This window comes from Rana temporaria, chromosome 7, assembly GCF_905171775.1.
Source record: "Rana temporaria chromosome 7, aRanTem1.1, whole genome shotgun sequence".
Classification (NCBI taxonomy): domain Eukaryota; kingdom Metazoa; phylum Chordata; class Amphibia; order Anura; family Ranidae; genus Rana; species Rana temporaria.
In genome coordinates this window covers 83,193,085-83,207,616 of record NC_053495.1, presented here as the reverse complement: position 1 = coordinate 83,207,616, position 14,532 = coordinate 83,193,085, and the positions used below count along the sequence as shown (strand labels likewise).

The 14,532-nt window shown below is 45.6% G+C and overlaps 1 protein-coding gene across 4 annotated transcripts in view; it reads left to right on the top strand.

The window, feature by feature from the left end:
* The window catches only part of LOC120945452 (activating transcription factor 7 interacting protein), a 278,332-nt gene that overhangs the window by 226,602 nt on the left and 37,198 nt on the right, over nucleotides 1–14,532 (top strand). For all 4 annotated transcript variants that reach the window (XM_040359610.1, XM_040359612.1, XM_040359608.1 and 1 more), the window contains 2 exons: nucleotides 9,170–9,322; nucleotides 10,090–10,272. In XM_040359610.1, coding sequence (XP_040215544.1) covers nucleotides 9,170–9,322; nucleotides 10,090–10,272 — 336 coding nt within the window. The remainder of the gene's footprint in view (nucleotides 1–9,169; nucleotides 9,323–10,089; nucleotides 10,273–14,532) is intronic.

Here is a 14,532-nt window from a genome sequence, read left to right as displayed (position 1 = left end):
CCTGGAGATTTATTCCAAATTTAATTTTATTATTTTCTTTTCTTTTTTTTGGTTGCAGCGGCCAGGCAAACAGTCACCTCCGTAACCATGCGATAGATGGTCTGTCTGGGATGCTTTCAGCAGAATCCATGCAGGAACGGTTAGTAGTAACCCCCTGCTTCGGCAGGAGGACATAGCTGGACATTCCCGTGGAGGTCGAGTAGGGGGTTCCATCCTTCCTTTCCTCCCTCCCCTCCTCCCTGGGCTCTCTGAGCTAGTCTGGGGCTGGGGGTTAACCTGGGGGGCTCCACTTGTGAGAGAACTGTGCTGTACGTCCGTTTACAATGCTAGTGAGTGAGCTGCCATGAAAAGTTTGCTTACCTGTGTATTCCCCCTCCATGCTGTAGGCGGCTACTTTGGCGCTGCCTGCTTGCACCTTTGGCTCGACGGCCATGTTTTTGTGGTCCACGCTGTGTTTGGCCTCTGTCGCTCGGTGGCCTTGTTTTTGTGGTCCCTGCCGCTCCGCGTTCATTTTCTTGTGGTCCATGCTGTGTTTGGCCTCTATCTGTCGCTTGGCGGCCATGTTTTTGTGGTCCTTGCCGCTTTGCTGCCATCTTGTGGTCCACGCTGTATTTGGCCTCTATCTGTCGCTCGGCGACCATTTTCTCACGGTCCACACCGTATCACATTTAAACAGTGCAAGCTTGCAGATACACGCTGCGGAGTGGTCAGGCAGCTGACAAGGAGAAGCAGCTCAAGTAGCAAGCGGACGTCAGCCATACGGTACTGTTCAAGGGTGGGGATTCCTCTGGGGGGGGTACCCCTCGTCTGTCGCAGCTAGGAGGGTGGGTTGTTTTACCTTGTCTTGTAGTCCCTGCGGGTGTCAGACGCGTGGGTCAGCATGCCGTCAGAAGCAGACGCTTTTTCCTCTGAAACACCTGAGCTAGCAATTGATGCTATTTTGGGACCATTCACATTTATACAGCGATCAGTGCTATAAAAATGCACTGATTACTGTGTAAATGTGACTGGCATTGAAGGGGTTAACCAGTAGGGGAGCGCTAAAGGGGTTAAGTGTGTCCCAGGGATGTGTTCTAATGGTAGGGGGGACGGACTACGTGTGACACGACACTGATCATCGCTCCTGATTGTTTACATTAGCATTTCCCCGTTCCACTCCGTGAGACAATCGATGGACTCCCGGAGGACATAGTCCACGTGTGCCCGCAGCCCCAGGCCTTAAAGGCAACGTGTATGTATATATACACACTTCGATCTGCCCAGCTGTGTCATTCTGCCGACGTATATAATCGTGCAGCGGTCGGCAAGGTGTTAAATTGACTGACTGGTCTTGCTCTGTCCTGTATTGGCAGTGACTTCAATTTGACAAGTGGAATGGGTGTTTGTCAGCTGTGAATTCTATCCCTTCTGACCTCCACCGGATTATATCACTTTTTAAGGTTTATTTTTTAAAATAGAAAGCGGAGTGCCACTCGTTTTTCTGTTTAAGTCGTTGGCTAAAAAGACACTCTCCTGTCCCACAGTCCAGCGACATGGCCATCCAAATCCTCCGTTCTCTCCCCCGCCTGTTGAGGCGCTGGCAATACTATTGTGGGCATCTGGTTGGGACAGCTTGCAGCCTCAGAGCCCGGTGCACATATTCACTGCGCTGTCCTGTATGTGCCAGGCAATCTTCTGGGATCTGTGACGTGTCCTAGAAGAATGCAGGGAGGGAGGGGCCGCTTGGCAGCCCGAGTAGAAGTGGGAGCTGGGTACCAGTTTTGGGTGGCACTCCACTTGAATAAAATGTTTATACAGAAATCGCTAGGACTCCAGGAGGAGACATCACACCCCCAAACCTGTCATGTACACAGCACAGCTACCTCTGATATTCCTCACCTGCAGGACATCTTAACATCCTCATTCTGTCTCGACCCCCCCCCCCCCACCACCACCTTTTGTATCTTTGAACTCTTCCATCCTTTTGTTATCCATGAATTCCTCCATCACCATCCCCAGCCTCCTCAGCCTTATATTCCTAGCCATGTATTCCTCCATCCCCAGCCTCTTCCATCCTTCCAAAGCATCAGAGGGATCTCATTGTTAAAAGGAATCGTCAGGGGAAAAAGGTACAAAATTCCCAAGGCATTAGATATACCATGGAACACAATAAAGATGGTCATCAGATGGAGAAAATATGGCACAACAGTGACATTACAAAGAACTGGACTTGCCTCCAAAATTGATGAAAAGACGAGAAGAAAACTGGTCTGGAAGGCTGCCAAGAGGCCTACAGCAACATTAAAGGAGCTGTAGGAATATCTGGCAAGTACTGGCTGTGTGGTACGTGTGACAACAATTTCCCGTATTCTTCATATGTTTGAGCTATGGGGTAGAGTGGCAAGACAGAAGCCTGTTTCTTACGAAGATAAACATCCAAGCCCAGCTAAATTTTGCAAAAACGCATCTGAAGTCTCCCAAAAGCATGTGGGGAAAATGTGTTCTGGTCTGATGAAACCAAGGTTGAACTTTTTTGGCTATAATTTAAAAGATAGGTTTGGCGCAAAAACACTGCACATCATCAAAACACCATACCCACAGTGAAACATGGTGGTGGCAACATTGTGCTTTGGGGCTGTTTTTCTTCAGCTGGAACAGGGGCCTTAGTCAAGGTAGAGGGAATTATGAACAGTTCCAAATACCAGTCAATATTGGCACAACAACCTTCAGGCTTCTGCTAGAAAGCTGAACATGAAGAGGAACTTCATCTTTCAGCCTGATAACCCAAAGCTTACATCCAAATCAACAAAGGAGTGGGCAAGTATTGCCAAGTCTAGATGTGCCGTGCTGATGGACTCAAAAAGACTGAGTGCTATAATTAAATCAAAAGGTGATTCAACAAAGTATTAGTGTAAGCGTGTGCACACTTATGCAACCATATTGAATTTTATTTTATTTTTTTTCTTCCCTCCACCTAAAAGATTTCAGTTTTAATGTTCAACTGAGTTGTATAGTTTTGCAAGCACATTAAACTTGGAAATAATTCTGAAATCATTTATCTTTGTAATTCTTTTTACATCACAGAAACCTGACAATTTAACAGGGGTGTGTTGAGTTTTTATATACACTGTATGTAACTCATTCCAGGAATCTTGTTAGTGCAAATAGGTGATTCTACTTGTCCAGGGTCTTCAATCTTGAAATGTGTGCTATGCTTACTATAATGGATATAATTTCTGTTAATTGAATATGGATTTAAAATTGTAAAGCACACACAACCTAGATCATGTGTAGGCAGCGCTACATGAATCAGCAATATTGTCCCACAGTGATTTCACAAATTAAATTTATATGCTGATAGTCTTATTCATCAAAGTAAAATTGAGATCCCAGGCTGCCTGGGATCTCATGTGCATTTTAACCACTTAAGGACCGCCTCCTGCACATATACGTCGGCAGAATGGCACGGCTGGGCACAAGCACGTATATATACGTCCTGTACTTGTACCCAGCCGTGGGGCGCGCGCCCGCGGCGCGCTCCCCCGACCCGGTCCGAAGCTCCGGGACCGCGAGTTCCCGATCGCCGCTCGAGTGCGGCGATCGGTCCCTGGAGCTGAAGAACGGGAAGAGCCGTGTGTAAACACGGCTTCCCCGTGCCTCACTGTGGCGGCGTATCGATCGCGTCATCCCCTTTATAGGGGAGACACGATCGATGACGTCACACCTACAGCCACACCCCCCTACAGTTGTAAACACTCACAAAGTGAAGCCTAACTCCTACAGCGCCCCCTGTGGTTAACTCCCAAACTGCAACTGTCATTTTCACAATAAAGAATGCAATTTAAATGCATTTTTTGCTGTGAAAATGACAATGGTCCCAAAAATGTGTCAAAATTGTCCGAAGTGTCCGCCATAATGTCGCAGTCACGAAAAAAATCGCTGATCGCCGCCATTAGTAGTAAAAATTTTAAAAAAATGCAATAAAACTATCCCCTATTTTGTAAACGCTATAAATTTTGCGCAAACCAACCGATAAACGATTATTGCGTTTTTTTTTTTTTTACCAAAAATAGGTAGAAGAATACGTATCGGCCTAAACTGAGGGGGAAAAAATTATATATGTTTTTGGGGGATATTTATTATAGCAAAAAGTAAAAAATATTGAATTCTTTTTCAAAATTGTCGCTCTATTTTTGTTTATAGCACAAAAAATAAAAAGCGCCGAGGAGATCAAATACCACCAAAAGAAAGCTCTATTTGTGGGGAAAAAAGAACACCAATTTTGTTTGGGAGCCACGTCGCACGACCGCGCAATTGTCTGTTAAAGCGACGCAGTCCCGAACTGTAAAAACACCTTGGGTCTTTAGCCAGCATATTGGTCCGGGGCTTAAGTGGTTAAAGGACAAAGCAATAACTTCACCAAACACACCCTCCACATTCAACTGCCGGGGGTCTGCTCCCGCCTCTCTCCTAACACGTCTCTCCTGGCATCAGTAGGAGTTCTCAGCCCTGCCCACTGACTGTAGCTCCACTGACTGTAGCTATCAGTTCAGAAGAGAGGTGGGCGGGGCTGACACCAGGCAGTCACATGAGTGGCATATACAGTGTATATACACAGGCTAAATGAGGTATGGAGCTGCATGTATTTAAAAAAAAAAAAACATATAAAACGGTGGGCACTTAATAGATTACTGCATTTATAAAACAACTATTATAATAACAGCCGTGCTTGGATCACTCTCCCAGGAGGGGCAAGTCGGGATGACGTCACACCCGACATCAATTTTGCCGGTCGCATGCAGCGATAAATTTCGGCACCCCAAACTAGCACGCCCCCTGGGGCGTGTAACGGCACAATTCCATGACTGCTTTTTCTTGTGAGCTATAAGCGGACGGGAAAACATGTAATTGCTATGTATGACCAATCATAGTGATCACATGATATTTATGTAAGCCAACTGCCATGCATTAGTTTCCATTCATGACCACTTGATTACTGTTATGATGCTGTGAATAACCCACATCTATCACATGCTTACATGTACCATGTGATTTTCTGTAGCCAATCACTGCGTGTCGACATTAAGCTATCATGAAGGAAAGAACTACCCTCTTGACATCTAACACTATTGCTTAGAAAAATGACCTTCACTGTTTTATAAGCAATATTGGTGTGAAAAAAATCCCGGATGAAACTGAGCTGCAGCACGGTGGCCAAGACCATACAGCCTGCTGTTTAACAAGCCAGGTATCGGCAAGAAATGAAGCAGCATACATTTTGGCCTAAATTTATGAAGAAAGATTTTCATTTGCAAAACTTTTTAACAAAACTAACATTTTTCAGTCTTCTTTTTTTTTTATTTTTTTTATTTTTTTTCATTGATCTAAAAAATCCAGTGGGGATCAAATGCCCCCAAAAAGCTCTATTTTTGTAAAACATAAGACAAATAAATTAAACTTTTTGCTTCAAGTTTTGCATGATTGAGCAAATTGCCTGTTAAAGTAGCGCAGTGCTAAATGGCAAAAAAAATCTTTACGCATAAAGGGGGGTAAATAAACACTTATCAATGTAAACAACCCCTTTCTCCCCATCATCCACTTATCACATGGCTGGAGGTAGACTCCCAGGCTGCCATCTGCTCCGCTTCCTTTCTGGTTTCACCTGCTCGAGCAGCCACATGTGTAGGAGGGAGAGTTTGCCACACCCACTCTCTGCCCATTACCTCAGCCTGGTGAGATACTGCACAGTTGAGTCACGCCAACTGCAAGCCTCATGATACTGTGTGCGCGGGGTACTAGAGGAACACTGCAGCCAGGGGAGAAAGTGGAGGGCTGACCTGGTGACTGAGATGGTCACAGGGATGGGGTGAACCAAAGCGCTTCCCTGGAGCTGCCCCTGGATTCGAGTGTAGAGTAGAGGCATACCCGGCACACCCCCTGTGCACGCCTATGGAAACAGTGTTCTCTCAGGCTAAAGTTTTTTTTTTTTTTTCCTCTCCTGGCTCCCCCTTTTCTCAGTGTGCCACTGCATGAAACTGCTTCCTATGGTGGAACACACACATGGGCTCGATCCAAAGCTGGTTCTGCCTTTGTCTATAGACACTGTTGGTGAAGCTCGAACTCGTGCCCTGCTCTCTCCTCGCAGTGGGAGCCAATGGCTACTGCAGGAAAGAAAGCAGCACATGGTGTAATACGTCCAAACGGTATTTATTAAAACAAGATAAAATCTACTTGCATCAATGAAATGTAATAGCAGCATAAAAGGAACAGATGCCGGCCGGCATGGATAGGAGCCCTTCCTCCTCGTAGAAACGCGATGACGTCACTGCACGCCGTAACCCAGACGCGTTTCGTCATACGATAACTTTTTCATCCCATTGAAAAAGTTATCGTATGACGAAACGCGTCTGGGTTACGGCGTGCAGTGACGTCATCGCGTTTCTACGAGGAGGAAGGATGGATTTACATTGACATGGTTTGGGAGAGTAAGTGCCCTTAAAATGAGTATAATCCCAAGGCTTATCTATGTCCTGTATGCCATCCCTATAGCTCTCCCACAAATATTTTTTAAACAAATAAAGCTTTTAGGACATTTGTTTGGGGGGGATAAACATCCCAGGCTGGCATATGATATTCTAAAAAGATCAAAGAGGGAAGGGGGGTAGGACTCCCAGATATGGTACTTTACTATAGAGCCATGGCCCTGGTTCGGATTATGAACTGGAGACATGACTCGGGTGAAATATGGGTTTCCCTGAAGAAAACACTGTCAGGAAGGGATTTGGCGGGAGCACCCTGGATCCCGACCGTATATAGGGGGTTATCGGAATATGTGTCACCAATAACTACAACAACGTTATCTATCTGGGATAGAATGAATAAGTCGGGAAAGTTTGCTCCTCCAATATCGCCTATTACTCCTTTGGAGGGGTTTCCATGGTTCCCCCCTGGGGAAGAGAAGGGTAGTTTAGAGGGGTGGGGAGGAAATTGTTCAGAGGTGGCCCCATTTGGGGAATTGCTTTCCTTAAGGGAGTTGGTGCAAAAGCAGGGAGAGGTACCAATGATGGAATGGAAATATCGGCAGTTGACAGACCTGTTTAATAAATGGAAACACCAAATTAGATCAGTAAATTCCATGACTACTTTTGAGGAGTGGTGTGTTAACCGCTTGGAACCAGGCCATATGTTATCCCGGATGCACAGATTGGTTCAGAGTGCACAAGATAAGATAATCCCATATTACATGCGTGAATGGGAAAGGGAGTTGGGCCTCAAATTTACAGCGGATCAATCGAATAGGTTGATGGAAATAACACACCAGTCCTCAATAAGTTCATATATACAGGAGATGTCGTATAAGTTTCTGACTAGATGGTACCATACACCGACCCGTCTGGCTCAGATCTATCCATCAATGAATGCCAACTGCTGGAGGGGTTGCAATCAAAGAGGGTCATTTCTTCATATATGGTGGCAGTGTCCCAAGATCAGGAGATTTTGGGAGGAGATATCCCGTGGATAAAAAAATTGACATTAAGACCTATTGAGCAATCCCCATTGCATTTCCTGTTTCATGGAATGCCATTATCTATGAAGTTCTATAAAAGGAGTGTCACACCACACCTATTAAATGCAGCGAAGGCATTGATACCTAGATACTGGAAACAATCTAAAGTCCCCAATATAATGGAATGGAAAATCGAGGTAGAGAGGATAATGGAGGCGGAGAGATGGGTACACACGGTCAAGGACCAACAGGACAAATTCAAGGATGTATGGGCCGGGTGGATATATTATTCTCCCGAAATAGGGAAGGATTAGTTTAAGGCGGAGAGGCTCAGGGGCGGGTGGAGAGGGAAGGGTGAGACAGCAGATAACATTTTTTTTTTTTTTTAGGTGTTTTAGTTTTTGTGTTTTTTTCTCCCTACCTTGGGGGCGCCAGAGGGGGAGGAGATGGGGAGAGGGGAGACGTGGGCCTTCCCCCTCCTTTCTTTTTTTTATTTTTTTTCCTCTTTTTTTTTCTCACAGCACTAATTCGGATCACTAAAAAGGAGGAAATAATGAATTAAGTCAACATAGGAGGATAAGTACAGAGGGCTCCCCTTAAGGGATTGTATTTGGGAGTCATAAGAATGGGAATTGGGTTTTTTTTAAAGAAAGGTTACAGTCACAAAAATAAGGTCACTAAATTACAAAGAAAATATACACAAAAAATTTTTTTTTTTCTCTTTTGTCTTTTTGAGGTGGTTATGGAACTTCTCCCCTCCGCATGGTAGGGGGGGAGATAAGGTGATGGCACTAAAGTCACGAAATTAAGGACTATTAAGTTCTGCACAAAGTGTTTTTTTTATTATTTTTTTTAGGGGGGTATTGAGTTCCTCCCTTCTGTGCCGTGGGGAGGTCATAAGGGGACGGGATCTAGGGGTTCACGGGGGAGGAAGGAGGGGAGGGTTTTTTTTTGTTTCTTTCTTTCCTTCCCCCCCCCCTCCTTCTTTCTCTCCCTAGTATCCCCCCCTGCCTCTTGTAGGTGGGGGGGGGATTGGAGGAGGGGGAGGCCTATGGTGCTCATGGGGGGGGGGGGGGTAATGTAATGTATGTAGATATTTTTATTTAAATGTCTTTTTACATTTTTTCTTCTTATTGTCATTTGTTTTTGTGTACGTGGTGTAATTTGGAAAAAAATAAAGAAAAGAAGCAATTATATAAAAAAAATCTTTAACCTGATTCTGCTGTATTTGGTCAGGACATGTAGGTGTTAAAGTAAAACACATGCTAAATGGCTGAATACAGTTAAAATACATAAAATTGTAAACTGTTATAACAATATCTGTAATTTTATTCAGGCGGTATTGTGATCTAGACACACACACCTTTCTCCAATGCTCAGCCAGCAGTAACTGCACTCTTTCCGATTTCTGCTTCTTTCTTTTGAGATCATGTAAGGATGATCATCAATCTTTTCTACCCTGTGAATCTGTTTTTTCATGATTTTTCTAAATGCTCTTAATGCTCAGTAGCTGAGTATCTCAAAGCATATCAGATTGTCAGCACTGTGCACTGCAATACAATCGGTTTGGCTTGCACTGCAAAGGTTTCCAATGACGTATCGCCTTTAAAGAGAATTATGGGAAGGAGTATGAAGACTTCAGGTAGTTATACCTTGCCCTTACAGTTATTTTGATGATTTTAGATTCAAGAAGGACAAGCTCTGCAACAGTGTCTGCAAATGTTCAGCCATCCCAATCAGTTGGTCGTCCGTCACAGCCCTCCCAGATTAACAATCTTCAGTCAACCACACCTGTAGGACTATCTTCTCAAACTACTATACATGTTTTACCAACAGGTACTGTTTTTATGTTTTGTTCTACTCTAAATTAAACATAATGTAGTGTGAGAGACACTTTTTCAAAGGGAAAAAAAAGTTATTGCAGATTGTTAGCTGATTCTGTTCTGAAAAGCAGTGAGCCGATCACCGCAGGAAATTAGAAACATCGTGTGACAGAAGAAAAAAGACCAAGTTTGCCACAAGTATGTTTATATTCACTTACTGTTGACTGACTCACTACCTCTGCTGGAAGTATTGTCAAAGCATTTACACTTGGTAAATTAGTTTTGAACTTTCCTCCCGCTAGTTGAGTTATAACCTTGTGTTCTTGCAGTTACATTTTAATACACAATGTAGAGGACACCTTATCGTTGTGTGATTTGTAAGGATGCATTTACATTTTGGCAGATTTAGAAACTTATGACCGTCAATTTGAAAGTGGAGAATTTTTAGTAGCACCAAATTACAGCAGCTAGGGGTTGTCGTGCCTTTTTATTTCTCCCCCAGGGACACTTTGGGCTTGCCTGTTCTGTAGAAGAAAAGGGCAAAGCTAATGTTGCTGCTTTTTTTTTTTTTGCCCCTAAAAACACATTTTGATTAACTGAAAAGGATAATCTCATTGCTCTACATGCATTGTTGCCAGTATAAAAGATTAAAACGTTTTCCTCTGACTTAACTACCGTGTGTAACTATATTCTTAATATTGTAAAATATGTTGTGCCATGTTGCAAAGACATGCAGAGATTGCAAAACAAGATATCCCATTTTTATTTATTTTTTTCCAGCTCAGACCACGGTTAATATAACACAGCGGCCAGGAACACAAGCGGCAACAAGGGCCTCAGCTCCTCGAGCGCCACATATGGTTTACACTACAACTACATTGCCCACTATCCCTGTACAGACTCCTGTACGTAACACTGTCATGCAAAATCAGAACCTACGACAGATGACCCCACAAGCAGGAGGTAAGACAATTCTATAGTATGAGGAGGAACATTAACCTTGACATTTGCTCAGTTTACCAGAATGATGCAAGTAATTCCAAATTGGCCAGCACAAATCTGAAGTTGCTTGGTTTGTCACAACTAGATTTTCTCACTCCAGTATTTTCTTAATGACTGTAATAACAAATTATTAATCCTGTAATTATCTTTTTAGTTAAAAAAAATAACATTTCTTAAGTTCAAGGTAAATTCTTTTGTTTGCAACTAAAAACTCCCTGCATATGAATGATTTGTGCAGTAAAATGTGACCCTGCTTAAAACACCTTGCCGTTAAAATTCCTTGAAGTACAGCTGCACTATTAGATTTTGTTAAAAGCCCCCCCCCCCCCCCCCCCCAAATGTTGCTCTTCTAGCCTTTATCCCCCCCAAAAAAAATCAAGCGCTAATCTGCATGTTCCTCCTAAGCATAAAGCCCCACTTCCTCCCAGTACAAATCCACGCCCCTGCTGAAATCTCTTCTACTGGCACAAATCTTTGCCCCTCCTAGCACAAATCCTCAAATCTCCCCTCCGAGCACAAACCTATCTCCCCATTCCGAATCCCCTCCCCTGGCACAGACACCCCTCAATTATCTCTACTAGCACAATTCCCTCCCCCAATAAAGAATTTGTGATCTTGGCACAGATTTCCCCCCCCCCCCCCACCATACCATATTAACTTTTGTAGCACAACCCCCCCCCCCCCCCTCCAACACAAATCCACCCAAATCACCTAGCACACCTGTCCAAATTTATCTTCCGTTCATGGACGGACACGGCATCCTTTGACAAGTAGGGTTATGCACCTTCCTTCCAGGAGAGTTTAGGCAGAATTGACAGCACTTAAAGCGTTGACAACCTTTCCTTAGTGCAGCTCCTCCCAGGGGGCGTGGCTCCCCGGGTATAACCCACACCCTGCTCTAGCAGCCTCAGTTTTTTTTTCTGCCTAACGACAGGAGAGGTCAGGCACTCTGGAGATTTTTTTCTTGCGATTTTTCTCGCTTTTTATTATTTTGTTCCTGCATTTTTGAATCCTGTGATTCTTCTATCAACAGCCGACTGGGTGACAGGCTGGGTCTTGACTCTTGTAGCCCCCCCATGTTCGGCCATCGAGCGTGTGCCGGCCCTCAGCTCAGCTTTGGGACGTCCACGTCAGGCCCCGTTGCTCCAGGGGCAGCCGGGGAACATTTTGTTCTAGGGCACACATATGACCGGTCTTTTATGGCTTTGCCACAGTGTCTGGCCGACAGCCATGCCGTTTAGCAGGCGTTGGTTCTGTCTGGCATACCTCCAGCCGGTGGTCGCAGGACGGGTAAGTATTGGCCCATTGCTCAGGTAAGGGGGTATGGCTGGAATTTTCCCCTGGGAGGTCGACTAAGGGCTTGCCCTGCTTTTCTCTATCCCTTATTTCCTCTCCCTCCTTTCCCATTTGGGTAGCGGCTGTGAGGGGGGTTTTCTGGGTCTCCTATACACCTGGACCTGTGTGCGTAGCGGGGGCTGTGTGTGTTCACTGCAGGGGGCTGTGTGTTCTCACTACAGGGCCTTTTTGTGTGCTGGGATGTGAATTTGGTGCTGTGCTGTTTTGCTGTGTCACTGTCTTTTTAAATGCGCAACAGCCGCCATTTTGCCGAAGTCGCGCTTTATATAGCTCGGCGGACATTTTCTTGTGGTCCTATGCTGTTTTTTTACACATTCGGCGGCCATCTTGGAATTCGTTTGTCCTCGTGTGACCGTTTTAGCACTGCAAAAATACCGCAAATCTGCCTGAGGGGACAGACGCAACACAGCCGGCTTCTCAGCACACCTTGTCCTTCTCTCAGACCGCGCTGCACCGGGAGGGGTGGTGAGTTCCCAGGGGGCCCCCATACTCTGTGTAGCAGCCAGGAGGTGGCCAGTGGGGTTTTTTTCTGCCTTGCAGTAAGGGTGACACAGCGCTGGGGCATTATGTTGCCTGAACCAGGGACTTCTTCCCCAGCAATGCCTGAGTTAACCCTTGACGCCCCTCCCCCTGCCACATCTGTTGAGGCAATATCGGCTGTCCTGGAGTCTTTTCTCGACAGCTTTGAAGTGGCTAGTGCCCAGATGGGGGGTAAAAAGTGCCCCCTCCCTGAACCTGCTTCTGGGAATGTCTCTGACGCAGAATCGGAACATGCTATTGCTGCTTCTGGTACTGTAGTGTCAGAGTATGCAGGCTTAACCCACGAGGACCGTGAGGATGACTGCTTCAGGGTCAGTTGCTGACAAGGAATTTGTTGGAGCTCTTATTTCTGCGGTGTGTGATACTCTGAAACTTGGAGATGTGGCGGAGGCACCCGACGTGCCAGTCCCTTTTTGGGTTCCGCAAACCGCCACGCACAGCTAAAGTGTTTCCTTGTGTTCCTTATTTGGACAGTATGTTGTACAAGGAATGGGATACACCGCAAAAAGTTTTTGCCGTTCCAAAAAACTTTGCAACCCGTTACCCCCTTGAGGAGGACTTTTTGAAAAAGTGGGTCTCTCTTCCGTCAGTGGACCCTCCCGTGTCCAGACTGAGCCAGGCCACCACCATGTGAAGGAGTTTGGGAGTGAACCTGTCTGCAGAAGCTGTGCACTGCTGAGAAGGACTGGAAGTTCTACCTAAACCTAACCTCTGATGAAGTCACGTGACATGACGCAACGCGTAAGGTTAGACGTGACCGGAAGTGACGCGATACCCTGACCGTCCACCGGAAGTGACGCTGTTTTTAGCGTTTTTTCATTTCTTTGATGCAAGCACATTTTATCCTGATTAAATTTTTCTAAGTGCTTACACACTTCACGATGAGAGCTTTTTATTTCTATTTTTGCTCCTGCTAACAATTGTGGCTGTCCTGGTGAGCTGACTCCATTGTGCCTGGACCGGTACCGCCATTGCTCACAAAGAACGCTCCTTAGATCCCATCCCAGCACCAGGAGGATTTCGTGGACATCGATCATCCACTGACTGGAGAGAGTATTCCTGGATCCCGTCCCAGCATTTGGAGGATTTCGTTGATACGCAATATCCATTGACTGGAGGTAAGCGCTCTGTGAGCTCAACCACTGTGAAGATCCATCTTTATTGTTCACATTGATGTCCAAGGGCAGAAGCTTTTATTCGGTTGCTACACCATATGCATCGAGTTTGGACTTATTTTATGTTTGATGCACCATTGCACTAGTTATATGTTTTTTGGACTTTAATTCACACCTTTTGGATTGTAATTTATGGTTCATAGCTTTGTTAGTTTAAGGTTTATAATAGATTGCTATCAGTCCTTTAGACTGTCTTTATTCACTTTTAGATTTTCAGTTTGCGCTCATCATTTTCACTTTATACCCTTTAAAGCGGGGGTTCACCCTTTAAAATAAAAAAAAAATTCTTCTAGCCTAAAATTCGGCATTGTAGCGCGTGCTACAGTATGCCGGTCTTAATTTTTTTTATCGCCGTACTCAGTGTAATCGTACATAGTAGATTCCGACTGCCCACTGGGAATGGGCGTTCCAATCCAGACGGAAGGTGATTGACGGCCGGCTCTGGCGCGTCACGCTTCTCCGGAAATAGCCGAAATAGGCTTGGCTCTTCACGGCGCCTGCGCATAGTCTGTGCGCAGGCGCCGTGAAGAGCCGAGACCTACTCCGGCTGTCTTCGGGGAGCGTGACGTGCCAGAGCCGGCCGTCAATCACCCTCCCTCTTGAAAGGAACGCCCATTCCCCGCGGGCAGTCAGAATCTACTATGTACGATTACACTGAGTACGGCGATAAAAAAATTAAAACCGGCATACTGTAGCTCGCGCTACAATGCCGAATTGTATGCTAAAATGTTGTTCTGCAGGGTGAACCACCGCTTTAAGGCCACCACGTTGCCTGTGGAAGGGGCTCCTGCATTTAAGGACCCTGCTGATAGAGTGGAGGCTGTGGCCCGCTCCCTATTCACTGTTGTGGGTTCGGCGGTGAGGCCGGCTCTGGCCGGGACCCTGGTGTCAGACTCTGACTGAAAGGGCAAAGCTCCTGCTACAGGAGCTGGAGGAACGGGACGCTTCCGAGTCCTGTAGGGACCTGGCTGAACAATTGGTTCAGGGTCTAAAATGTGTCTGTGAGTCGGCCATGGATACGATCCCTTTGCTTTCCAGGGCTTCCGCCTATGCAGTGGTATTGCGCCGCCTTGTGTGGCTGAAATGCTGGTCGGCAGACCAGTCCTCTAAGAAGGCTTTGGTGGATTTGCCCTTAAAGGGTGAACGGCTT